The sequence below is a fragment of the Hyla sarda genome, chromosome 4 (assembly GCF_029499605.1).
Source record: "Hyla sarda isolate aHylSar1 chromosome 4, aHylSar1.hap1, whole genome shotgun sequence".
Lineage (NCBI taxonomy): Eukaryota > Metazoa > Chordata > Amphibia > Anura > Hylidae > Hyla > Hyla sarda.
The window spans coordinates 91,989,340-92,016,870 of record NC_079192.1 but is presented as its reverse complement, the minus strand read 5'-3'; the positions used below and the strand labels follow the sequence as shown (position 1 = coordinate 92,016,870).

Below are 27,531 nucleotides of genomic sequence, written 5' to 3'. Positions count from 1 at the left end.
ACAGCTCCCAGCAGCTCTTTCTTACTTTTATATGTAAGGATTTGCTTTATCTGTATTAGTTATCTACTTATTTTTCTTTCATCCTCACTTTTTCCTATATTTGGGTGACATTTTGGGGCTTCAGAACCAATTACCAGGTTTCCATAGAGTTATGGTCTCAACATACAATGGTTTTCACATACAATGGTCGTCCTGGAACCAATTAATATTGTAACTTGAGGGACCACTGTAGTACATTTTTCACTTTTTTTTTTAACCCATCAAAGACACAGCCAATTTTCATTTTTGCATTTTTATTTTTCCTCCTCATCTTTTAAGAGCCATAACTCTTTCAATTTGTCATCTACAGAGCCATAGGAGGGCTCTGTGAGGGACTAATAATAAGACAAGTACTTTGTAATTACACCTTTTATTTTACCATAGCAAAATAGAAAAATGATATTTGTGAGGTGTGAGGTGGCTTTGTATATATGCCATTCACTGTGCGATGCGGTCAAACTAACATGCTATCTGTGTGGTTTCCATCATGTTTTACTACTACAATTCAAAACTTTTTAGACTTTTTTTAAATTTACATTTTTTACTCCTATAACTTTTTAAATTTTCCATATGCTGGGCTGTATGAGGGCTAATTTTTTACGCTGTGATCTGTAGATTTTATCAGTACTATTTTGGCATTGATCTGTCTTTTTTTATTGCTTTTTTCTAGGATATGTTGTGATAAAAAAAATTATTCTGGGATTTGTTTTCCTTACGTTTACACCATTCATGATATGGGATACATAATGTTAGATTTTACTAGTTTGGACAATTTTCCACACAGCGATACCGTATGTGATTGTTATTATTACATTTACATACTTTTATATGAAAAATGAGAAAAGGGGGTGATTTAAACTTTTAATGTCAAAGTGGTTAGTTTATGTGTGTTAAACTTTTATTAGACTTTTTTGACACTGTACCCATAGAAACATAGAGTCGGCAGATAAGAGCCATTTGGCCCATCTAGTCTGCCCAATATTCTGAATCCTATCAATAGTCCCTGGCCCTATCTTATATGAAGGACAGCCTTATACCTATCCCATGCATGCTTAAACTCCTTCACTGTATTTGTAGCTACCACTTCTGCAGGAAGGCTATTCCATGCATTCACTACTCTCTCAGTAAAGTAATACCTACAGTAAAGCCTACCTTTAAGTCTTCTGAAATAATTACTCCTAAATCCCTTTCCTCAGATACTGAGGTTAGGACTGTGTCAAGTATTCTATATCTGCCCGTGGGATCTTGCACTTATTCACATTAAATTTCAGTTGCCAGAGTTCAGAACATTCTTCTAGTTTGCCTAAATCCTTTTCCATTTGGCGTATCCCTCCAGGAACATCAACCCTGTTATATATCTTTGTGTCATCAGCAAAAATACACACCTTACCATCGAGACCTTTTGCAATATCACTAATGAAGATATTAAACAAAATTGGTCCCAGTACAGATCCCTGAGGTCCCCACTGGTAAGCCCTTGCTCTGAATATTCTCCATTGACTACAACCCTCTGTTGTCTGTCACTCAGCCACTGCCTAATCCACTCAACAATATGGGAATCCAAGCTCAATGACTGTAGTTTATTGATAAGTCTTCTATGTGTGACAGTGTTAAAAGCCTTACTAAAATCTAGATATCCAATGTCTACTGCACCTCTGCAATCTATAATATTTGTCACCCAATCAAAAAAATCTATAAGAAGTAAACCCATGTTGTTTTTCATCTTGCAATCCATGATATTTCAGATGTTCCACAATCCTATCCTTTAGTAAGGTTTCCATTAATTTCCCAACTATTGATGTCAGACTTACTGGCCTGTAGTTGCTTGATTCTTCCCTGCTACCTTTCTTGTGAATGGGCATGACATTTGCTAATTTCCAATCTTCTGGGACGACTTCTGTTACCAGTGATTGGTTAAATAAATCTGGAGCAGAGCCCTCTCCAATGCAAGGCCTGGCGCCAGCCTGGCAGGAATTAACAAGAGGTCAAGCAAGCTGGCAGATGTTTAAAAAAACATACAAAAAAACAAGCAAACAAACACATAAATCAGTCTGGCATTGGGAGCACCCCCACCCCCCCAGCAGTAAAGGCCCATGGGTTGCAGCCCTTTAGCCCACTGGGTTATTTTGGCCCTGCTAAATGGTATTGTCATTGGGGACAGGAAAATAAGGTGATGGCTGACTACTAAGGGCTGGTGGAGGCCAGATTTTTTTTCTTTAAAAAACATTTTTGGGTGTTAGGATGTGCCTAGGCAGACCACTAAATGTTTAGATAAGATTAAGATACTATTTATATTGTGTTACACTATGTCATTTATACTTTATAATAGATTATATATACTTCCTTTATATTTAACTGTTACTACCGGTGATTATGATTTTAAATTTCCCCTTCTTTTATGACATCTCATGGTATCATCATTGGTGACAGGGAAACATGGTGAGTAAGGGCTTTATATTAAGATGCCCAGATAAGACAATAATATTATATATAGTAAAACACTATGTACTGTATATGGTTCATAAAAGACTTAAACTGTCAGACAGTGCTCTGGGCACTTAAAGTCGGTGAGCAATAGCTGATGATGGGGCATGGAACATCTTAGCTATGAGGAGCGATTAAAGGAGTTACAATTGTTTAGTCTTGAGAAGAGACGTTTAAGGGGGATATGATAAACGTATATAAGTATATAAATGGCCCAGACAAAAAATATGGAGAAAAACTGTTCCAGGTTAAACCCCCCAAAGGACGAGGGGGCACTCCCTCCGTCTGTAGAAGAAAAGGTTTAGCCTAAAGGGGCGACACGCCTTCTTTACCGTGAGGACTGTGAATTTATGGAGCGGTCTACCTCAGGAACTGGTCACAGCAGGAACAATTAACAGCTTTAAAACAGGGTTAGATACATTCCTGGAACAAAATAACATTAATGCTTATGCAGAATTATAAAACTACATCCCTTCCCCTTATCCCCTTACACCCTTCACTTCAATTCCCTGGTTGGACTTGATGGACGTATGTCTTTTTTTTAACCATACTAACTATGTAACTATGTAACTATGATATTTGTGAACAGTGGCAAACCTAACATTGCTTTGAAAACTGGAGCAGGAGGATGTCAGGGGATTTCAGGAGAGTGGAAGCCAGGACCCTAGCATGGACCTTGAGGCGGTGCTTCACTGCTCCTCTGGTCCAGGGACCCTCTGCTATGACCCAGCCATTACAGTAGGTCTTGACCCCAGACCGGAGGAGCAGTGGAGCACTGAAGCTGATGCAGGGCAGCAGAGGGGCCTACAACTATATACGGGGGCAGAGTGGAGGCATACAACTATATATGGGGCCTATAACTATATATAGAGGCATTGTAGTGGACAACAACTATATATGAGAGCCTACAACTATATATTTGGGGGCAGTATAGGGGCCTAGAACTATATATGGGGCAGTTTAGGCCCTACAACTAGATGGGGGGGGGGAGGCAGTATATAGGCCTAAAACTATATTTGGGGCAGTATAGAAGCCTACAATGAAATATGGGGGCAGTATATAGTAACAACAACTGTATAAAGGGGGAGTATGGGGGACCTATAACTATATATGGGCAAGTATGGGGGCCTACAACTATATATATGGAGGCATTATAGAGGCCTGCTACTAGATTTGGGGGCAGTATATGGGCCTACAACTATATATGGGCAGTATAGGGGCCTACAAATTTATACACTGCTCAAAAAAAAATTAAGGGACCACTAAGATACCACATCCTAGATCTGAATGAATGAACCAATCGTATGAAATACTTTCGTCTTTACATAGTTGAATGTGCTGACAACAAAATCACACAAAAATTATCAATTTAAATCAAATTTATCAACCCATGGAGGTCTGGATATGGAGTCACACTCAAAATCAAAGTGGAAAACCACACTATAGGCTGATCCAACTTTGATGTAATGTCCTTAAAACAAGTCAAAATGAGGCTCAGTAGTGTGTGTTGCCTCCACGTGCCTGTATGACCTCCCTACAATGCCTGGACATGCTCCTGATGAGGTAGTGGATGGTCTGCTGAGGGATGTCCTCCCAGACCTGGACTAAAGCACCCGCCAACTCCTGGACAGTCTGTGGTGCAACGTTGGTGGATGGAGCGAGACATGATGTCCCAGATGTTCTAAATTGCATTCAGGTCTGGGGAACGGACGGGCCAGTCCATAGCATCAATGCTTTCCTCTTGTAGGAACTGATGACACACTCCAGCCACATGAGATCTAGCATTGTCTTGCATTAGGAGGAACCCAGGGCCGACCGCACCAGCATATGGTCTCACAAGGGGTCTGAGGATCTCATCTCGGTACCTAATGGCAGTCAGGCTACCTCTGGCAAGCACATGAAGGGCTGTGCGGCTCCCCCCCAAAAAATGCCACCCCACACCATTGCTAACCCACCGCCAAACCGGTCATGCTGGAGAAGGTTGCACATGTGCTCAGCGTGAATCTGCTTTCATCTGTGAAGAGCACAGGGTGCAAGTGGCGAATTTGCCAATCTTGGTGTTCTCTGCCAAATGCCAAACGTCCTGCATGGTGTTGGGCTGTAAGCACAACCCCCACCTGTGGACGTTGGGCCCTCATACCACCCTCATGGAGTCTGTTTCTGACAGTTTGAGTGGACACATGCACATTTGTGGCCTGGTGGAGGTCTTTTTGCAAGGCTCTGGCAGTGCTTTTCCTGCTCCTCCTTGCACAAAGGCGGAGGTAGCGGTCCTGCTGCAGGATTGTTGCCCTCCTACGGCCTCCTCCACATCTCCTGATATACTGGCCTGTCTCCTGGTAGCGCCTCCATGCTCTGGACACTACGCTGACAGACACAGCAAACCTTCTTACCATAGCTCATATTGATGTGCCATCCTGGATGAGCTTCACTACCTGGGCCACTTATGTAGGTTGTAGACTCCGTTTCATGCTACCACTAGAGTGAAAGCACCGCCAGCATTAAAAAGTGACCAAAATATCAGCTAGGAAGCATAGGAACTGAGAAGTGGTCTTTGGTCACCACCTGCAGAACTACTCCTTTATTGGGGGTGTCTTGCTAATTGCCTATAATTTCCACCTGTTGTCTTGTTGTTGACTTGGAGGTAAATTGTGTTGTTTAAGTGTTCCCTTTCATTCTTTTCAGCAGTGTGTGTGTACATATACATATATATATATATATATATATATATATATATATATATATATATATATATGTAAAATGTCTGCCAGGTTCCTAACCTATTTAACTAATTTATTCAAACGATGTCCCCCCTGTTTTTTCGTGTTGTGCCCCTCAGCTCCATGAGAATAGCAAAGCCTTCTTTTACAAATGAAGTTTACAAACCTGCCCACAATCCAGCTTTGCCTTGCAGGAGTTGCGAGTCTGGCATCTGCGAGTCAGTCCTGGCTCATGGGAATGAATACAGGCAGCCTGGCAAAGTGGTAATTTTTCCTGCATCTAACATGGAGTGCCAAGTACTGTATAGGGAGCTGAGGGCTTTCTTACTCCCAGCTCATATAAAGGCAGAATTGTAGAGACGTTGCAGAAGGTTAATTATGCTGCAAGCCTTACTGTCAGGTGGCATTGCAGAAGAACCTCTCCTAGTTTAAAAGGGTCGGGTCAAACAGCATTTGATCCAGGGCACATGCCCCAGATCTTAATGCCAAGTGAGGCCCCTGACAATTACATTTACTGGCTGTGATTGTAAGTTGCCATTTCTCCCTCTTTTATGACATCTAATGGCATTGTCATTGGAAACGGGGAAATAAGGTAAGTGATGGAGGAGGCCATAGTTTTATTATTACATATAAATTGGTTTTATAAAAAATATATTAGCTTGGCATTATGATGTGCCTGGCCAGACCAGTCACACCACATGCCTAGATGAGAACATTACCCTTCATAAAAGATTAAAAGTTCTACAATTATATTTACCTGTGACTACTGGTGAGTGTCATTTTCCATTTCTTCATCTCCTATGACATCTAATGGTATTGTCATTGGCAAAGGTGCTGAGTTATGGGTGGTTAGGAGGGTTGGAGGAGGCGTTTTACATTGGGATGAGCTTAGCCATACCAGGCACATGACATGATCACAAGTGGAAAGTCCTAAGATACATTTCTAAGACATCTATTGGTATTGTCCAGAAGTGGAAAATCTTATGATATACTTCTATGACATTTATTGAACCCTAAACATTGCTGCTATTCATAACCTCGGATTATACAGGGTTTTCCACAGAGAAGCAGAAAACTTTTTGGCTGTTTGCCAAAAAATCTTTCTGCTTCTGCAGAGAGAAAAGCTAGATAGGTAAGTATGGTTGTTTTTCATGTACATGTTTTTTTTTTCTTATTTTTGACAGGAAGATGATCAGGACTTGTGGTTTCTGACATTGGCCGAAGGGAGCTACAGACATACAAAACAAATACATTTTTGGTGCTTTCAGAGCTGGAGCAGACATGTTAAGAATGCTATATGCTTCTGCAGCATTTTTTTCCACCTGATTTCAGAGTTATTCATTAAAGTGTCAACAGGATTACACTTTGCAATCAACAGAGACCCTTCACAGGGACCTTCACCGATTAAGAGAACAGAGAAGAAATGTCCCCCCAAATAAAGTGCCCCATACTTGCGTGGCCATCATTCCATTCATTCTCTATGGTGCTTCCATACAATGCTTGCGAGTTGAGCTCAGCAGTGCTTAGAGAGCCCAAAGAGAATGCATTTAGTACTGGCTGGGCCCACATGGTGTACTCCATTCATCCTGGGGACAGTTTTCTCCCATCCTTGGGATTGTTGAGGGTCCTAGCGGTCAGAACACCATCAATTAGCTTGTTATCACCTATGTTGTGGATAAAGGATACACTTTTGTTTTTTAGTTTTCTACCAAACTTCAATTGTCAAAGAAAAAAACATATATTGACATGCTCACACTATATTGCACACTGTATAATGTTGGAATACACTATATGATATAAAAATGTAACCACCTGACTTTCCAATGGAAGAAACTACCAGCACATTGCATCTGTTGTTTATGCCTCTGTTGTCTTCTTATGTGGCAGCAGGTTTTTGGAGCCCATCAGTCACCAGAGCCTTGGTGTGACTGCTACCTGATGTAGATACTTGATGTAGCGAAGCTAAAAGTATGAAGCTTTATATGCCACAGGCTTCAACTCACGAAATCCAACCCATGTTTTTCTGTGATGCTCGTGAGTTCTTTTTCTTTAGCATTTGGTCTTTTCCTAAGGTTAAACACATTAGAGAGTTACAAAACTTCCCAAATGTTCATGATTTTAATTTATGTAAGTGAAAGTTTCACAACAGGAGAACGCATTAAGACAACACTCCTGTCCTTACCATGTTTATGGGATCATTTTTGTTGTATTCCAGTCAATTCTTGGAACATCTTGAACATCTTGTGACCATAACAGAAATAAAGAATATGATGAGTTCTTTTGAGGCTCATAATGTTTCCTTTAATGTCGAATTTATATTTTTAGAATTTGATGAATAAAATATTGATGAAAAGAAAGAAAATATTTTCCACAAGTTGTTTATATATTTAGGTTCAATGTTATTGTTTTTATTTTTATAAAGGTTAAAAGCCTTCCTGTCATATCACTGAAAACAATAATGCTTATATATGTTACTTACTAGGTCATGCAGAGGTCTTTTATGTGTCTATCTTCTGTATTTGGCTCACAAATCCAACGGATCTGCTGCTCACTAATTCTGACATCCCCTGCTCAAGTAGGGGCCTGTCCAAGGCAAGCACTGAGCCCACCATCACTCACCATGCATTCATGGTGTCTTCCTTCCTGAGTCTGCTGTGCTGTGATCGATCTCTTCATCCAATCACTGAAGGCTGCTCTGTAACCCCCTCCGCTTTGTTATCAAACACGAGTCTAATAGGACAGATGTGAGTGCTGGAGTCTGTCAACTGCTAAAAGCCTGCTGTAGGTCATTTATTAAGTATTTTATTCATGCTCATGCTATGTCTGCCTGTATAAAAAAAATTAAGATACAAGTATTAATAATAATAACTATTTTTGTCTATATAGCCCACACAGATTCTGCAGCATTGTACAATAAAGTATTTCATTTTGTTGCGTGGTGTATGTGTGGTGTCCCGGTACAGGACATGCTCCTGTACCCTCCCTAAGTCCCCCCAGGAAGAGTCCCTGCAGTCCATAGGGCTCTCCTGCAGGGTTCACCCCTTTGCTCACCTTCTATTGTCTCATATAAATGCATTGTATATATTGTGTATGCATTGTCACTATGTATAAAGTTTGTACAAAAGTGTACAGAATGTGACATACCCAGAGTTCCTTGGGTACAGGACCCACAGGCTTGCAACCAATGGGCTTTAGTCCAGTCTCCTTAGTATATAAGGGGCTGTAGTCTCTAAACTCTTTCTCTCATCTCCTGGATTTCAGCCAAGCAGAATACCTGTACTATCTAAATTCATCTCATCTAGGCCAAAGACTAAAGAACCTGCAGCTACTTCAAAACGTGAGTTATCAAGTTCTATCTACAATTCTAGTGACTACTACTCAACTCAAGAATAATATTAGTAGTACAGTGGCCTGCATATATATTCTCAATACTACAAGTCCCAGCAAGCCTGTGAGGTATCCTGTGTCCAGGTTGCCTCTAGAGAAACTGCATAACTGTAAAGACTGTTTCTTAAGAATTGCAAGTAAAAGTTCCAGTTCTTGCATAATTCCTGCTGTGGACATTACTTTATTGAAGACCGTTATTGGGTTGGTTGATGGTGGTTACCATACCGGAAGAACCACACCCTGGCGTCACGAAAAATCAGGGGTTAATAACACCTTACCCCACAGGGTTAATACCACCAGACCCTGCTACACTGTTGCAGCACTCCAGCTCACCACATATGCAAATTATGTACCTGGAGTAATTGTGGCATCATAAAACAAGCCCTGAGTTATAACAGGTTGTAACATCTGCGTCTTAGAAGATAAGCCATATGCTTCGGTTTTCAGAAACTCCTCAGAATTATCACATGTCTTCGCTATCAATTCCTCTGAATGGCTTTCAGTGGCCTGGGTGTACGGTGTCCATTTTAGGACATCGTCAGTCGTCAGCCATAACTTCGTCCTCTGTCAGGTGAAACGGTGTCCTGCCTCCTCCCTCACACCAATCGCCATCATCCTTAAGCCACAACTCCCTCCTCCCTCATCCAAAACTCCCTCGTTCAAAATGTCGTCATGCCTTAAACGATTCTCCCTCAGACACAACTTCCTGCCGCATAGCAGAGTCGACGCTGCACAGCATGTACAGCAGAGTCGAAACTGGAAACTTACACGTGTATACTACAGACACTACATGTGCTACAGAGTGTGTATAGCAGAGCCGACATTGAATAGCGTATACAGCAGAACCCGTATAGCATAGAGCCAACACTGACTCAGCTCTGCTACACGGTAGGAACGTTTTTCGTCCGAGGGATGATGGAGTTTCGGATGAGAGAATTTAGGATGACAAAGGAGGGAGGAGAGAGTTGCGGCTGATGCCTGACGGAGATTGGCACAAGGGAGGAGGCGGGACGCCATTGCACCTGACGGAGGACGCAGTTACGGCTGACGACTGACGATGTCCTAAAATGGACACCGTATGGGTGGACAGTTACCTGCAGTGCGCGGATATTACAGAGCCTAGCCAGTAAGTGCCTCAGCATGCCATATTTAAGAGAAGGCAAGACACAGGATGATGAATAGCAAACACAATTTGGAAGTATAAGTAACGTGGCAATCTGTCTACCTGAGAATTGTTGGTAGATATGCAGAATACTCCCCCAAAATACATTGATGCTAGGGCAGCCCTGCCCCACCAAATGTGACCTCATGTGCCTTATTCTTAACCACATTGATAATAGCAGTCTGAGACCTCTGTGTACAGCTGTGAAGAACAAGTACCTCAATTAGATGATCTTATAGTTTAGTGTCTATTTAAATAGTTTAGTGTCAATTGAAAAAAGGGCAAATTTCAGTGAAACCCAAAGCTTTCTCAAACAGTTATGTGTCCAATTCAGTAGGCATGTCAAGACCACAGCTTCGCGACAGAGCCGATGATCAGGTAACCCTATGTCTCCCTGTGATTTTACATGTTGATTACATTTATGTGCAAACAGTTGTAATTTAAGGAAATCTGTCATCAGTATCACCTGCCCTAACCTGTTATAAAGGCTTGTAGTGCAGGTGACACTGATCAAAATGATATGTATCTTGTCCGTTGCTGCGTTCTGCCATTCCCCTTTTTCATGGTATGCTAATGAGCTGCTTGTGGCATGGGCAGAGCTATGCTTGCTTCTCCGTGCATGGTAATGTCACTGGTGCTGAGTCAGCACTCCACCCAAAGCAAAAGCAGTGAATATGGAGAAGGCAGGAGAGCACGGCAAGCCGGCTCCCCGCCTTCATTGTGCAAAGCTGCGCAATGCAGCTAGAAGATTAAATACCTATAACACTGCCTGTACTTCATTGATACAAGTGAGTGACCCTGCATTTTAATGCTGTTCATCCGCACTATAATCCAGGCAGGTGAAAAGCCTGGAAGCTGTACTTCTCAGCATCACATTTAACAGGCTCCCCCGGCATTCCACATGGCTACTACCCCACACTCTTTCAATTACTATGCTTTTCTATTGGTCACCATCTCAGCATGGTGGAGCGCTCTATACCATATTACTGCCTCCAATGTCAGTGGTGAGCCCTCCATGGGCCTGGGCTGAAGATGGCCACCAGGACCCTTTACCTCTCTGTGGGCCTGCAGCACTGAAAAGTTTTAGCAGTACCACAGGGTACATTGGCCTGCTGGATGTCACGATTTTAACTTCTGACGACAGGCTTACAGTACAAATAGGGACATACACATATGGGAATCCTTGGGAAACATCTTTGGACCAGTTACAAGAACAAAGTGAACATAGTATGTGCCTTTCAAGATTTTTGCTTATAAACACATTTTAAAATGAAAAATTTGAAAATAATATAATTTGTCTGGTTCATAATAGGTCAGTACATTGGATTTTTCTGAAAGAAAACATCCCAATGATGAATCGATCGTGATATTTTGCAAACACATAATCATCCTTTCAACGTCTACCCTGCTTACTAACACCCACCTCTATTTTAAGAAGTTTCATTTCTCGTAACACAAAAGCAAAAAATAAACATCCAAAACATGCCAAGAACACAAAATGCAAACAAACCTTCACATTGACTTTGAAACATTCCAGTCCCCAGATAGTAAAGGAAGATATCATACAGATAACATGGATAGATTGTTATTACGTTCTTGTATACCTAAAAATATACTGCTGATTTCTTAAGTGACCTTGAATTTCCCAAAGTCTAGAATGAGTCTGGATGCATAGCATTCTAGCTGAGAATCGGTGCCGTGGGAGAAAGACCTGGACTGCAATTCAACCTATTTTGGAACATTGGATAACAGTGAAATAACACAGAAGGGGATTCAGATTAGAGTTACCATGGGAGGCAAAGGGTCCTATCCAAAAATCTGGAATGGGCTAACAATGTGATACTTGTTAGACTGTAGTCTGTCTGCGGCTCTGTGATCACAGATGTAACAGGACTGAGTCTCATCCTACTGATACCATGTGTGATTTTGCATAGAACTGCAGATAAACCTACTACATAAGCAGAATAGATAAAAGAGCCCTGCTCAACCCCTGAATGTGTCAGTACCTGCACTAATTCAAGTCTTTGGTGTAGAAGTCATATTAACTTCCATAATCCAGCTCCCTGGTTACAGCTGAAAAAACATAGCTCTTATTCAGGATAAATAGGAGCACAGGCTAAAACTACAGACGCGTTTCAAATCAGATTTGTGATTCTTACTTGTAGCATGACCTCCTAGATTATCCGAGTCATTGTGATGCAAAGATTCATGCAACAACTTTGTGGGGAGGAATGGGATTCAGCGGTGCTGGCCAGGACAAGCACATCAGGGGAAGTAAGAAAGATTTATTGGATAAAATGCAACGTGTTTCACTGCGCTTGCACGGTTTCATCAGGCATAGCTAGACAGGCTGGGGAGGAGCATTATATACAGGGTAGAATTAACCCTTTCACAGGTTTCTAGTATATTAAAATAAATTAACGCTTTTTTTTAGAGCTGCTGATTGGGATGAACCGACGCTATTACTGGCAATGACTACTATAGGTAAGTGCCAGAGACGAACAAATATAAATATAAGTATAAACATAACGAAAGTGTCTAAAACAAAGTTTTTTTCTACAATCATGTGAAAAGACGTATCGATTTCAACGGCAATGAACAAATGCATGTGTGCATATGCTTTAAAGTATATATATATATATATATATATATATATATATATATAGAAAACTATTTTTATATAAAAGGAAAAAGTCCTCACACTAAAAGGGATGCATATATCCACATGCATTTATCTTATAAACATATATATCAAAGAAAAATACACATAATACGCAATGCAATAAAATATGCATAAATAAAATTACGGTATACAAACTATGTGTATCACAGCACTAAAAAGAATCCATAAAACTGAAGGGCCACCTAGCGTGCATTCTCAATCGTCTCATTGAGTCCCTGAGGGACCAATGTGGCGAGTTTGTGGATCAAAAACGATTCATGATTAATTAATCATTGGTATCGATTTGGATGATCTTCTGGGATTTTTTCAAGAATAATCAAACACAGGGAATCGATCTAATTTTTAAGAACACTTGAAAAGTGTCTCGAGACACTATGAAGGAGGAAATTTTTTTTTTTATTATTTGATCAACGCTTGCACATGCGGGAACGCACCATCTGCACGGTGCGTCCCACATATTGCAAGTGACAACTGCAGGATACCAGGTAGATCGCATATTGTGTGCCGCAATCCACCTTGTCCCTAATCATATATCTTTTTTTTTTAGTTTTTTTAGTTCAAAATGATTGATCCTAGTGTCTTTGATCATCCTCCCAAACTAAAAAAAGATATATGATTAGGGACAAGGTGGATTGCAGCACACAATACGTGATCTACCTGTTATCCTGCAGTTGTCACTTGCAATATGTGGGACGTACCCGCATGTGCAAGCATCGACCAAATATGAAAAATAATTTCCTCCTTCATAGTGTCTTGAGACACTTTTCAAGTGTTCATAAAAATGAGATCGATTCCGTGTGTTTGACTATTCTTGAAAAAATCCCAGAAGATCATCCAAATCGATACCAACAATTAATTAAATGGGAATCGTTTTGGATCCACAAACTCTCCATATTGGTCCCTCAGGGACTCAATGAGATGATTGAGAATGCACGCTAGGTGGCCCTTCCGTTTTATGGATTCTTTTTAGTACATAGGTTGTATAATTTTATTTATGCATATTTTATTGCATTGTGTATCATGTGTATTTTTCTCTGATATATATGTTTCTAAGATAAATGCATGAGGATATATGCATCCCTTTTAGTGTGAGGAATTCTTCCTTTTTTTTTTTTAACAACTTTTTATTTGGTTTTTACAAAACATAAACAGCACATGACAGCCAGGACAATCCCCCGGCATGCCAAAAGCAACCCTCAAAAAAGAGTGAGTAAACAGAGACATAGTATAATACCCATGACAAGAGTGTCTGCAACAGAGACCAACACTTCACTGCATAGATCCACACCCTCCGACACTTACAAAATCCCCCCCTCTCCCTTCACCCTCCCTCCCTCCCCCTCCCCCAACGACCCTCCCAACCATGGTAAGCACCCCGTTATATAATAATTCTCCGGCCAGGGAGACCATAGGAATAACCCTAATGGAAATCAGAATGTGGTCAGTCACGTTACGACAAAGTACATTATGTGGAAAAGCGTAGCATTTCACCCCAGACCCATAACACCTCTACTAGGTGCCCTGAACCCCCTCCCACCAAATTCCAGTGTGAACTATGAAAAAACTTCCAAAGTTCCCAGAGTACCTGCTATGGACCTCTTCAAATACCATGTGGTGTCCCTAAACGGATGCATCACCCTACGCACCTCCTCCGCAGAAAGAAAGGATTCTATAAACCGCTTCCATTTAAAAAAAAAAAAGGATTTAGCCGATTTCTCTTTTGTGTGACTCAAATCTGTTAAGTCTATGAAAAGATATTGTTTCATCTGAAGAAAAACCTCAGAAAGTGCAGGGGAAGAAGGTTGAAGCCAATGGGCCAAAAGACACTGCTTCGCTACCAAAATAAATAAGTGCCACAGAAGAGAAATCGGTAGGTTCTCCAGGGGTATGTGTAAGACAATTAAAAGGGGGTCTATAGGTATGGAAACATGAAGTTCCCCTCGAAGCGCCTCAAAAAGAGCCGCCCAAAATCTCTCAGAGGAGGGACATGACACTAAACCATGTAACAAGTCAGTCTTATGCTGTCCACATTTCGGGCAATCCTTCAGGCGATCAGGATAGGAAGGTGTCCTAGGGAAGGTAAACCCATAAATCGCATGGTGTATTATCCGAAATTGAGTATCCCTCCATGATTCATTGCAGACAGCCTTTCTTACCTTCCCCCATCCCTCCAAAATAGGCAACGTTAAATCCTCTTGGGCCAGCTTCCTTTCCCAATATCGAAACAATGAAGCACAAGTTTCTTTTGCACCCCCCCCCCCCCCCGAGTCAAATGTCTATACAACCCCGACAAGGAATGATAGTTATTTGCTGCAGAAATATATGCATCAAAGGAGGTGGGTGCATGCTCTTTCACAAGATCACGCAATCTGGGGCATAAAAACGCCATTATCTGTCTATATGGCAGGGAGTGTTCCAGACCTAACTGATTGTGCGTCCTGAGCTCATCAAAAGAAAGGTATCTAGGTTTGGTGGTACTCAGTAAATGACCCACCCGATGGATCCCCGCCTCCCGCCATCTGCGAAACATGCCGTTCTCCTGGCCAGCCCGAAATTCCGGAAGGGACCACAGTGGCATATGCTTACTGACTGAAAAGGATAACTTCAGTGCAGCTCTCCCCTTCTTCCAAGCCACTACCGTGTCCCGTACTATGCACAATCTACGGAGATGAGTAGGTATCGCTCCATACTTAGTATGTAACAATGCGGACAAAGACCAAGGTCTGACCAGCTGTGTTTCCAAACTTGTATTAGAGAAAGAGTCACACCCCTTAATCCAGTCTATACTATGCCTAAATAGACTAGCCAGGTTATAGTGGGCCAAATCGGGGAAATTTAAACCCCCCTGTTCTTTAGGTAGCATAAGCTTACGCAGAGCTATCCTCGGCCGTTTGTTAGACCAAATAAATTTCGTGAATGCTGTAGTTAACAGAGCTATGTCAGATCTGGGTAATAGTATCGGCAGGGTCTGCAATGGATAGAGCAGTTTGGAAAAACTAAGCATTTTGACAACATGACACCTTGCTAGCAAGGAAAGGGGTAAACCCATTCATCTACTCACCTCCGCAGTGATCTTGCGTATCAGAGGAGGATAATTCAGAGAGTACAGTGAACCTGTCGTCCTCCCCACATGGATGCCCAAATATTTCAAGGAACTTCTAGTCAGGGAGATTGGAAGAGGCAAATCCGCAGGTCTCACATGCCTAGCCGTTCGCGGGGATAGGTCTAGCATCGCACTCTTTTCTATGTTAATCTTGTACCCCGAGACAATCCCAAAGTCCACTAAAAGATCCATCACAGTGCCCATGTCCCTAGTCGGCTCAGCTAGAAATAACAAGTCATCCCCAAATAACGCATGCGATACCACCTGGGACCCTACACGTATACCTTGAAAAATGAGCGATGAAGAGGCGGAGAGCAAGGAGAGGACATGAGACAGGGGTTCAATGGCAATGTTGAACAGTAACGGAGACTTTTTTCCTTTTAACGGAGAATTTTTCCTTTTATATAAAAATAGTTTTTCTATACATATACATTGATGCATATGCACACATGCATTTGTTCATTGCCGTTGAAATCGATATGTCTTTTCACATGATTGTAGAAAAAAACTTGGTTTTAGACACTTTCGTTATGTTTATACTTATATTTATATTTGTTCGTCTCTGGCACTTACCTATAATAGTCATTGCCAGTAATAGCGTCGGTTCATCCAAATCCTCAGCTCAAAAAAAAAGTGTTAATTTGTTTTAATATACTAGCAACCTGTGAAGGGTTAATTCTATGATATGATGCTACTCCCCAGCCTGTCTTGCAATGCCTGATGAAACCGCGCAAGCATGGTGAAACGCGTTGCATTTTATCCAATAAATCTTTCTTACTTCACCTGATGTGATTGTCCTGGTCAGCGCCGCTGAATCCCATTCCACCCCACAAAGTTGTTGCGTGAATCTGATCATTTGGTCGGGGAACGCTGCAGACCGGACCTTCAACCTCACTCACGCTGACCATTGTTGTGTGTTAGTCCACACAACCACCTTTGGTAAGAGTCACTCACCTATGGTGCGAATTACCTGCCGGTGGTTTTACGCTGTGGAGCGCTCTTCGGCTTTGTTTTCATTGTGATGCAAAAACAGTACAGGCCTGAAGAGTTACATAAAAAGTAATCCATCATGCACCAGACAGTGCTGTCTGCTATGGGTGAACATCAATGAAATGTCTGATATAGAAAAAACATCTGACGTATAAAAATATACTCACAAGGTCACTTATACAGCGAAGGTCTTTTATTTTAGACGTCTTATATTTCACAGTTTGTTTCAAGTTGTTTATTTTTGTGCATTTATAAAATGATTCCAGACTTACAAGAGTAAATGAGGTTACGGCTCCATTTAATTATACAGTAGTACTCGCGGGTGCCCTGTAGTGATGGGATGACATAATGATGTATGAATGCTAGTGATGTATGCACTCAGGAACACTTACCTTGTAAATGAACAAAGTATAATTTCAGAGAGCCAGTCAGAGAGCAATTCAGAAGACAGCAGTATTTGTGTATTATATCTAGTGCAGCCAGACATATAGGGGGCATTTATCAATGTAAGGGTACGTTCACACGTGCAGATTTTTTAGCGGGTTTTCCGCTGCGTATTTGAAAGTGGGCGGGCTCTTCTCGGCTGTCCGCAGCAGATTTTCTGTGGGCGGAATGTACACTGCGGAAAATCCGCCGCAAGCCCCATTGAAGTCAGTAGGGACTGTGGCCCACTTTCAAATACGCAGCGGAAAACCCACTAAAAAATCTGCGCGTGTAAACGTACCCTTACCATGTAACCTGGAACCACGTGTGTGTCAAAGAGCATGTTCATTAGGAAAAGTGGACGCGGTTTCACTGCTGTATCTCCTGATGCCAGATTTATTTGATGGGAATTATGTATATGGTATGCGACATATGTGATTATTCATATGCACATAAATGCGCAAATCCCACGCCATCCCTGACCACCCCTACCTTACTGCACGATGTTTACTTTAGAGGGGTACTCGACTGCTCCAGCGTTTGGAACATTGTGACGCCATGGCCAGGCCCCCTTGTGCTGTCACGCTACGCCCCCTCAATGCAAGTCTATGGGAGGGGTGTGACTATTGCCACACCCCCTCCCATAGACTTGCATTGAGGGGGCATGGCGTGACATCATGAGGGGGCATGGCCATGGTGTCAAGACAACCATGTTAACAAAGAGAATCTGCGACTTTTGGTTTAAATTGTGACTTTATCATTAACTATTGCATTCATCTGCGACTTTAGTTGTAAATCGCTTCTTTTAAGCCCATAGCTTTTGTGTGTCAAACTGCAACAGAATGTCACACTTTCCATTTAGCAGAAATTTATTAAAAGGCGTATCACTCATAGTATCACAGCTGAAAAATTGTGCCGAATATATGTACCATATTGCACCAAAACACTGTAGATAATAAACCTGCAGATATTAGCTTTTTTCTTTTCCAGAGGTATACATTCCTTCACTGCAGACAAATGTGCAGTGCAGTTTGATGCCCATATCTTTGCTTAAAGGGGTACTCTGGTGGAAATTATTATTATTTTTTTTAATCAACTGGTGCCAGAAAGTTAAACAGATTTGTAAATTACTTCTATTAAAACAATCTTAATCCTTCCAGTACTTATTAGCTGCTAAATACTACAGAGGACATTATTTTCTTTTTGGAACACAGAGCTCTCTGCTGAATCACGAGCACAGTGCTCTCTGCTGACATCTCTGTCCATTTTAGGAACTGTCCAGAGCAGCATATGTTTGCTATGGGGATTTTCTCCTACTCTGGACAGTTCTTAAAATGGACAGAGATGTCAGAAGAGAGCACTGGGCTCGTGTTCCAAAAAGAAAATAATTTCCTCTGTAGTATTCAGCAGCTAATAAGTACTGGAAGGATTAAGATTTGTTTAATAGAAGTAATTTACAAATTTGTTTAACTTTATGGCACCAGTTAATAAAAAAAAATGAAAAAAAACAACAAAATTTTTGTGCATTGTATGGCTATTTCTGGCAGTCCCATAGACAATAAATGGGGCAATAGTGTGCACGCTTTACTAAAGCTCCATTCTGATGAGCAACTTGGGACTCCATTCTTAAGACTGTGGGGCATTCCAGCTGTTGGAGTTCCTATAATCCCCTGTAGGAAATCAAATGGTGGCACAGCCAACCAGAACACAATGTTTTCTAAGGGTACTGCATGGTGCCACATGTGTAGAATTCTAAAACATTCAGTGACATAGATTATTTGGCTGGGCCAGTTCTACCTTAAAGGGGTACTCTGCCTCTAAATATGTTATCCCCTATTCAAAGCATAGGGGATAACATGTCTGATTGCGGAGGTCCGGCCACTGGGGCCCCCACAATCTTTGCCATGGCACCCCAGTCATCCAGTGCATGGAGCAAACTCTGCTCCGTGCCAGGTGACTGGCGATCACAGCCGCCGTGCCCCCTCCATTCATGTCTATGGCAGGATGCGTGACAGCTGTGCAATGGGCTTCCGTGAACACTGCAGTGCTGGACCTGAGATTGGGGTCGGACCCCAAGCGATCAGACGTGTTATCCCCCATCCTTTGGATAGAGGATAACATGTCTAGGGGCGGAGTATACCTTCAAGCTTCATCCTCTTTGTGCCCAGGTTTTGAACCTACCAGTTTACAGATGTTTGTAAATGTTTACCCTGGGGTAGAACCCTTGATGGAGACTTTACAGCTCTGTACTGAGGAGCCCTATAGGCTCCATCAAGACTGCTCAGCAACACCTATGTTTTTATTTTCCATTTATGTATATGTGAATGTACAAGGTGTGTATAATGCCACTTGTTAACTTTATATGTTAACATCATTTTATTTATTTGTTTCCTTTTATTTTTATTGACTATTAGACAACGGGTTGTGTGATGCCCAGTGATGCCAGCAAGTTTAATTGCTGTGCATGGCAAAAAGGAGGTGCCCAAAATGGACACTTGTGGGGTGCCTGTAGTGTATATCACTATCCCAGCGTTTTCATGTCTTCATGCGAATTCCTAAAGTTACATTAAAAGGTTCCGGTGTCTGGTTCTTTATAATATTACCTTGCTTTAGTATATTACAAGAAAAGAGCAATCCTATTGCTGCTTTTATACTCATCTTTAAATCTATTGTCTCTATCCTTTGGAAAGACTGGATAGAAGATTTTACCAAGAGCCTTTATGGAATTATTTTCCGTTTTATAGGCACCATTTTCAGATGTTTGCGTGCAGTTATTTCATATGTTCCAGTAAAATTGAGAGCAAATTTCATGCTATGCAAAGACATTTACCAAGCCAAAGATCATAGGCGTTCAGCCACCATGCCTAAACTAAATCGTTGTTGTTTACTATTTCTGCTCTTGTTCATAGGATGGATTTCTGTGACGGTACTTTTCTATTTAGCGTGAAAGATTTGTGTCACGCCTGTAACACACCTGTACATTCAGTCTCACGAGAAAGAAATCCATTGTCTGCCTATTTGTAAACTTGAAATGAACAAATACCCTATACATTTAACAGCTTTGCGTAGCTTAAAGGGGTATCTGCTGCTCAGCCTGTGGAACAAACTGTTCCAAATGCTGGAGCCGGGAGCTTGTGACGTCATAGCCCTGCCCCCTCATGACATCACGCCCCTCTCCCTCAATGCAAGTCTATGGGAGGGGGCGTGACGGCTGTCACGCCCCCTCCTATAGACTTGCATTGAGGGGGCGAGGCGTGCCATCATGAGGGGGCGGGGCTATGACATCACAAGCTCCCAACACCGACTCCAGCGTTTGGAACATTTTGTTCCAAACGCTGAGCAGCGGAGTACCCTTTTAAGGGAAAACTCAGACAAGATGTTTCACCAATTGATTTCCTATCAATAGAGAATGTGCAAAGTAATTAAAGTCTACTAAATGTTTGGCGCGCTACTTAATGCTTCAGCCAAAGCCCTATTAGCATTTATCTAGTTGGAAATCGCTGACCTTGACTGCGTCTAGAGATTCCACAACCCAAATGAAGGTGACGGAAACAGACGAGAGATTATCAATACTTCTAATAGGCTTACCTAGAAAACTAGTTAAAGGATCACAACCATTTGAAGTTATTGATTTATTCTAATTTGTTTTCATACAACAAATGTGGAATAGTAACCTTTATAAGCAGCTGAATATTCAAAACTGCTGCACTGTGGGTCACATACAGTATATTCTGCAGACATAGTTTGCACATGTCATCGATATACTGGATTTTCTTGGTAATAATTCTGATTGATTTTTCAAATTTCATTCTGTTATTCCTTCAAGTATATTGATTTACCACAGATAGACGACACAATAGAGCACATCTGTAGAGTGGGTTAAGAAAAATACATCCTCAGAGGAAGATTTCCTCTCAACAAATACCACCAACCAGCTTCAGAAACCTTTAAACCTAAATGGTAATGCTGGGTCCTAAGATAAGGATTGAATTGACTTTTTAATACCTCCTGAAAGCTTAGGGTACCCCAAGTCTAGGCATGTTCTTATTTTTTATTAAACCCCCCCCCCCCCCATTTCACTGAGGGGTTTTTCATCCCATTTTTCAGATGGGCGTACCCTTATTACCCTTTGCTGCCGTGAGGGGCTGGGATTTACATATGGGGCATGCTGGGGCCAGCTGTGTGATCCTGAGGCAGCAGGATGGGATAAGGTGGATGTCATCTCATACAATCTTGCAAGTATAGGGGATGATGGGGGTAGTAGGACCTTGACAATTCTTTTCTCTTAATATCCCTTATGTTGTTTCAGCTCCCCGGAGATGATTGAAGAGGCAGCTGAGCTCCCAAGAGATTGCAGCTCACAGTCATGTTCTAAAAAAAAGGTTTGTAGTGTAGAGTCCGCAGGTCCTGGCAGAGTGTAGAGCAGGAGCCGAGCACTGGAATGTACACAACCTGAGCTCCATACTTCCTGGCAGTCCTGGCAGTGTGAAGTGCATGTTGTGTATCTTTGTAATAAATGACCTGTACACAACTTTAATCATGTAAAAGATGGATTAAAACAATATAAAACTTCTGTGATTGGACTTAAATGGGTACTCCGCTGCTTAGCGTTTGGAATACACTGTTCCAAACGCTGGAGCTGGCGCCGGGAGCTTGTCATGTCATAGCCCCGCCCCATCATGATGTCACGTCCCGCCCCCTCAATGCAAGTCTATGGGTGGGGGCGTCATGCTGAGCAGCGGAGTACCCCTTTAATGCTTTGGTTGTTTGAAGACTACCTGTCATATGCGTGATAATCCTCCCAGTTCACTGACCCCATCATAACCAACTACACAGTTTTAGAAACTGCAGACTTGGCTCAAGGAGGATTTGGCAATCTAATCTACCAGATTAGAGTCTAGAGAAAAACTACAAAATAAAAAGCCACTAAGCACTGTAGCCTATACCACCAAAATACAAGTAGACAGCCGTACAGCCTCCAAGTAATGCTGTACAGGTGCTGCTGGCTACCATGTATACAGAGGTGTTTCCTCTAGCACTATCTTTTTGCTCCACAGGGAATTGATTTGGGTGCTGTGGATTCTCTTGTGTGCATATTATTGTATGTATTTTACCTTTCACTGTATTTTTCAATAAAGTATTATATTTTTGTTTATTTGGTTGCTTTTACAGAGTGTTGGTGTGACTATTTTTTCTGTAAGATTCATAACGATAAAAATATCTCTGTATGTCTCTGTATAAAATTGGTGGCCTGCAGTATATAGGTACAAAAGAGACAACAAAGGAGTAGAAGCCAGCACTGGATTTATCTGGTGTGCCATTGGTCATCCAGATGGCAAGTTCCCAAAAACCAATCAATTTTTAAGCCCTTTTGCCACAAGATTCCGGAGTTTCCAGTGTAGTGCTGTGGCTTTGCTTCTTTCTAGGTACAGAAGAGGCCACCATCATGGAAAATTTAGATTGGCTCTATATAAAACAAAGATGAGAGAAAAGAAGAAAAAGGTGGGGCGCTCCCTGGTGTAATATCTTAAGAAATATTTGGACCCACCACCACAGCTCGGTGACCCCTAACTGCATACCTGAGAGTGCGAAAAGGAGAACTGTCATAGATAAAGAAAAAACTTGGGTTCTTGGCCGAGCTCTACTGTTCTGGAACACATATCGATACTTTAAACACAACAATTGCACAGGACTTTTGATTTAAACTGGTTCAACACTGGACAACGAATTTCGGCACTCAAACGCACCATCATCAGGTCTAAAAATAAGCAACTTCTGGGGTCCTGCTACTGCTCCTCATACAAACACTGGACAAGCACCGAAACGGGTTGTCCAGTGTTGAACCAGTTTGAAAGTCCTGTGCAATTGTGTCATTTTAAGTATGGAAGAACCCCGTTTTTTCTTTACCTATGATAATATAAAACAAAGCTGTCATACAGCTGTATGTATGAACTCTTTCTATTTTACCTGCACCTGGTTTAAATTTGAATTGTATTCTCTTCAATCTTAATAACCTTTCTTATGGTTTATTATGTTAGTAACTTCTTTGCTCTTTATGGAAATACAGTTTTCATGGAAATAGATTTGTCTATGTGCTCCTTTATAAAGACAAGTTAGAAAAAGTCTAAATGATGAACTGTATTGTCTCTCTAACAACTCAGCTACTCGTAATGACAACTGCGTGAGGCTGAGAGTACACAAATTTGGCTGAAATAACCAATGACACTATTGTTTGTAGTTGTGTTTATTGCAAGTGAATGCAGATGGAAACTCATTCATCCAAAGCTAGATCTGGATGTTCCCCACCTGCACTGAGTGCACAGCACATGTCGATTCTGCATAAACCCTCATCGGACATAAATAGTACGACATTAGGCAATTTGTTTCATTCGCCATTTCCAGATGACTTTATTTTGGATTTACATAGCACCATGGAGGCTTTTTAAGCAAGTTTGTATTCCATGCATCCATATCCGAGGTGCAGTCATAGCAGCATTGTTCATCAAGAGACGAGGTTCAAAATGTTGAGAGTAAAAAAAGTTGTTGAATCGAGGAATAAAATGAGGCTCAGGTACATTGGAATGTAAATGGTGCTGACAGGAACCTGTGAACTTGCACATTCATAATGAACAGAAATGCGTGGTCACTCCCATTCCACATGCAGCACAAGTCTTCGAGTCATAAAGTTTACTACAATAGTTTTGTCCTCCTACACTCAGACAGGCTCTCCATTTTCACCCGTGGAGATTGTATGGATTTTAATTGTAGGAATATTATGACACGTGCGTATTTGCTCTGTGCCAATGCAACAGCAGGTCCGTAAAATCGACTTACTGCTCACCCTGGCAGTTGAACAGTTCGAGAAGTCCTTTGGTGGCCCATATGGAGAGGATGGGCTTGGTACTGGAGAAAAGTATTTCCATTCACAGACTCCATCAGACTTTGTGATCCTATAGAAAGTCTCTCCAGAACCAACTGGGATTCTCACCACATTTCTTTGCTCTTCCGGACTGCGATGGACAGGACTGCTCAGGGTGTATCCTGAGGAATACTTACTTGAAGCCTGTCTCCTATGGGAGCAGCGGCCATGCAGAATGTTCTGGAAGGCCTTCCTAAACTCACGGCTGGAACACGGGTAGATAACTGGGTTGATACAGCTGTTAAAATAACCTAGCCAAAAGGTTATTTTGAAGATAGTTACGGATGGTTTGGCTGGAGGGTACAGGGAGCCTGCAAAAAAAAGCAAAATCCAGTCAGTATTACTATGTAACAATATAAACTAAACAAATGTATGTGCATTGACTGGAACTTTGTGGAAAGTTGTTTCTTATTTTCTTCATAAGACTCCAAAAATGAAAAGAATATTCTAGGAAAACCCTATATATTGTGTTCCAACTAGTGGCCCATAAGGGAGGTGCATGACTTTCATCTTTTCATGACATTTATTGAGTCATGCTTGCCCACAACTCTGTTCTTGTACCAACTACTTTTGATAGGTTCAAACCAATGCATATTAGGAACGCCCAAACAATCTGCTGTTTTAAAAAAGCTCTGACCCAGTCCCTTAGCCATTGTTATATCACCATTTTTAGCATTTTATGATTAGGCTTGCCTATTATATTTACTTCTGATGCATAAGCTCCAAGCTTTAAGCAGCCGGAAGAGTGGAGGAAAGCTTCCCGTTCAGCCATTTAGGCTCTGATTTTAAAATGGAATATGTTTAGACAAATGACTATTGTGCACTACAAAAGCAGAGCCTCTTAGTTAACAAGGCTGTTAGAGTGAAGAAATTTGATTATTCATCAGATGGGCGGACATATTGAACATATTGTGACTGTAGCAATGAGGATATCAGGAAGGAGGAATAACTTTTAATCCACTGGACAGAATTATGTAAGTGACCCATCGTTGTAATGCTGTTCAGCCGCATTATAACCCAGTGTATTGATTTTAGTGTGAATGAACAGATTGTCATTTTCCCTTGACTCACTAGGTATATTTTAACACACATATACAGATAATACGCAGACGTGTTAAAATTAGTTGAAATTCTAAAAAAATGACAGCAAAAAAAAAAAAAACATTGATAGTAGATGTCCTGCTGGGGGTGAGGGAGGTGCTGCAGCTGTTACCGTGGGGTGGGAACCTCTTGGCCACCAAGATTGGGAAGAGCCCTAGGTATACAGTGCCCCAAACAGGAGTTTCAACAGGTTCATCAGCATATAGTAAATCACATCTTATGGATGCTCATTATTCAACAATGACAGAGGCATTTCTTCTAATTCTGCTCTCAATACGAGAATGTTTACTCAGTTTACTTAGAAGCCCCTTGGCAGCGAATACAGCCTCAAGTCTTCTCGGGTATGATGCAACAAGGTTTGCACGCCAGAATTTAGGGATTTCTACAATTTTTCCCTATTGATCCTTTCAATATCTACACCAAAAAGAAGGTACCAGTGCAATAATAGATACACAAACATCAAATACTTTATTAGAATAATTATACATACATTTAAAATCTATGAAAATATACAGAATGGATAGGCACATAGAATGAAAAATACAGAAAGCAAGGTGGTGGTATCACAGGGGTACTAATAATAGAGGAAATCTAGTTATTGCACAGCCCAGATAGATAGAATACAGAATACAGCAATTGGCAGCAAAAAATATCAACAATTCGAGAAAGTGCAGATTACAAAGAAAAATGGAAATACCCTCCAAAATCACAACACCTCTGTAATATACCTACCATGTACCTGTGTGACCACCACACACCTCACCCCTAACGCACATTTCGCGCATGGGCTTCATCAGGGGGCGTGTTTTAGGTCCCAGCGAGGCATACATATATAGTACAGACCAACCAATAAACAATCAGAGGAACGGATGATTGACAATCACTTGAACAACACACAGCATGCGAATAAAAACACCATCAGCAATAGGCTGCTTCTTAATTAGTGAACTAACTATCAGATGTTCACTTTGTAGTGTGATCGCACATAGTCTGGAGCACTAAGATCTGCACCGACATCTGCCAGAGTCGGCGGATGATGTCATAGTCGGCACATCCATCAGATGATCAAGACGGCCAATGAAATAGTTTTGGCGAAAAAAAGGTGCCTAAGCGTCTCGTGGGCATGGCAACCACGCACCACACAGACGCACCAGCAACCATGCACAAGGAAGCGCACGGCATTGCAAACGGTCACATGTGTTTTGGCCAATGGGGAGATCACGCAGGCATAGCATTGCCTACTTGTTACATAAGCTTTATATTGGCAGAGAAACCTGTTACCACAGGGAAGCGCAGGAGAGAAAACAGCTATATAGATCACGGAACACATATAGACAAGACTTCTGTGATCTATATAGCTGTTTTCTTTCCTGCGCGTCCCTGTTGTAATAGGTTTCTATGCCAATATGACGCCTATGTAATAAGTAGGCAGTGCTTTCCCTGCGCGATCATCCCCATTTGCCACCACACTTGTGACCACTTGCAATGCAGTGCGCTTTCTCCCACCGGTGCGTCTGTGTGGTGCGTGGTTGCCATGCCCCCAAGATGATTATGCATCTTTCTTTCATCAAAACTATTTAATTGGCCAGCTTGATCATGTGATCGCACGTAGTGGGGCGCACCAGGCTTGACAACTATGCCGCCAACCGCCGACTCCGGCGGAGGGCGGTGCAGATCTTAGCGCTCCGGACTACGTGCAATCACACTACGATGTGCACATCTGATAGTAAAGTCACTAATTAAGAAGCAGCCTATTGCTGATGGTGTTTTTATTCGTATGCTGTGTGTTGTTCAAGTGATTGTCAATCATCCATTCCCCTGATTGTTTATTGGTCTGTACTATATATGTATGCTTCTCTGGGACCAAAGACATGCCCCCTGATGAAGCCCATACGCGAAACGTGCGTTAGGGTAGAGGTGTGTGGTGGTCACACAGGTACATGGCAGGTATATTATAGAGGTGTTGTGATTTTGGAGGGTATTTCTATTCTTCTTTGTAATCTGCACTTTCCCGAATTATTATTTCTTGCTGCTAATTGCTTTATGCTGCTATCTGTCTGGGCTGTGCAATAACTAGATTTCCTCTATATCACTGCATTAATATTAGTACCCCTGTGATACCACCACCTTGCTTTCTATATTTTTCATCTTATGTGCCTATCCATTCTGTGAAAGGAGCCAAGTTGTAAAACCACACCCAACCTTAAGACAGACATGGAAGAGTTTTTGAAAGAAATTAGCTGTGTTTTCTATTCCTGGATAATCCTTTGAAAGATATATATTTATAAGTAAAGTTTATTAAAATTTTTCATAAACTCATACAACGGAGTAGAGCGATGAACAGAACAATACAATGGAATAAATCAACAGTGCATCCAGGTACATCATACATAGTACATAAGATCTCAGCTAGCATTGGATATCCACAGTGAGACCGCACAGGGTGAGTGGAATCAGGATAGGTCATCCCTACCCATGAAAGTGGGTGGGGATCAGCTTGACTGGACAAGAACGCTCCAGTAG

At 41.6% G+C, this 27,531-nt stretch overlaps 1 protein-coding gene across 2 annotated transcripts in view; it reads right to left on the bottom strand.

Annotated features, from left to right (window-relative positions):
* Positions 1 to 27,531, bottom strand: part of ADRA1A (adrenoceptor alpha 1A) — a 290,018-nt gene that overhangs the window by 126,462 nt on the left and 136,025 nt on the right. Inside the window, exon 3 of one of the 2 annotated variants that reach the window (XM_056571543.1) lies at positions 22,838 to 24,218. The exons of the other annotated variant lie outside the window; for it this stretch is intronic. Coding sequence (XP_056427518.1) covers positions 23,704 to 24,218 — 515 coding nt within the window. The 3' untranslated portion in view covers positions 22,838 to 23,703. Of the gene's footprint in view, positions 1 to 22,837; positions 24,219 to 27,531 lie in introns of those variants that run through there. 2 annotated transcript variants of the gene reach the window in all.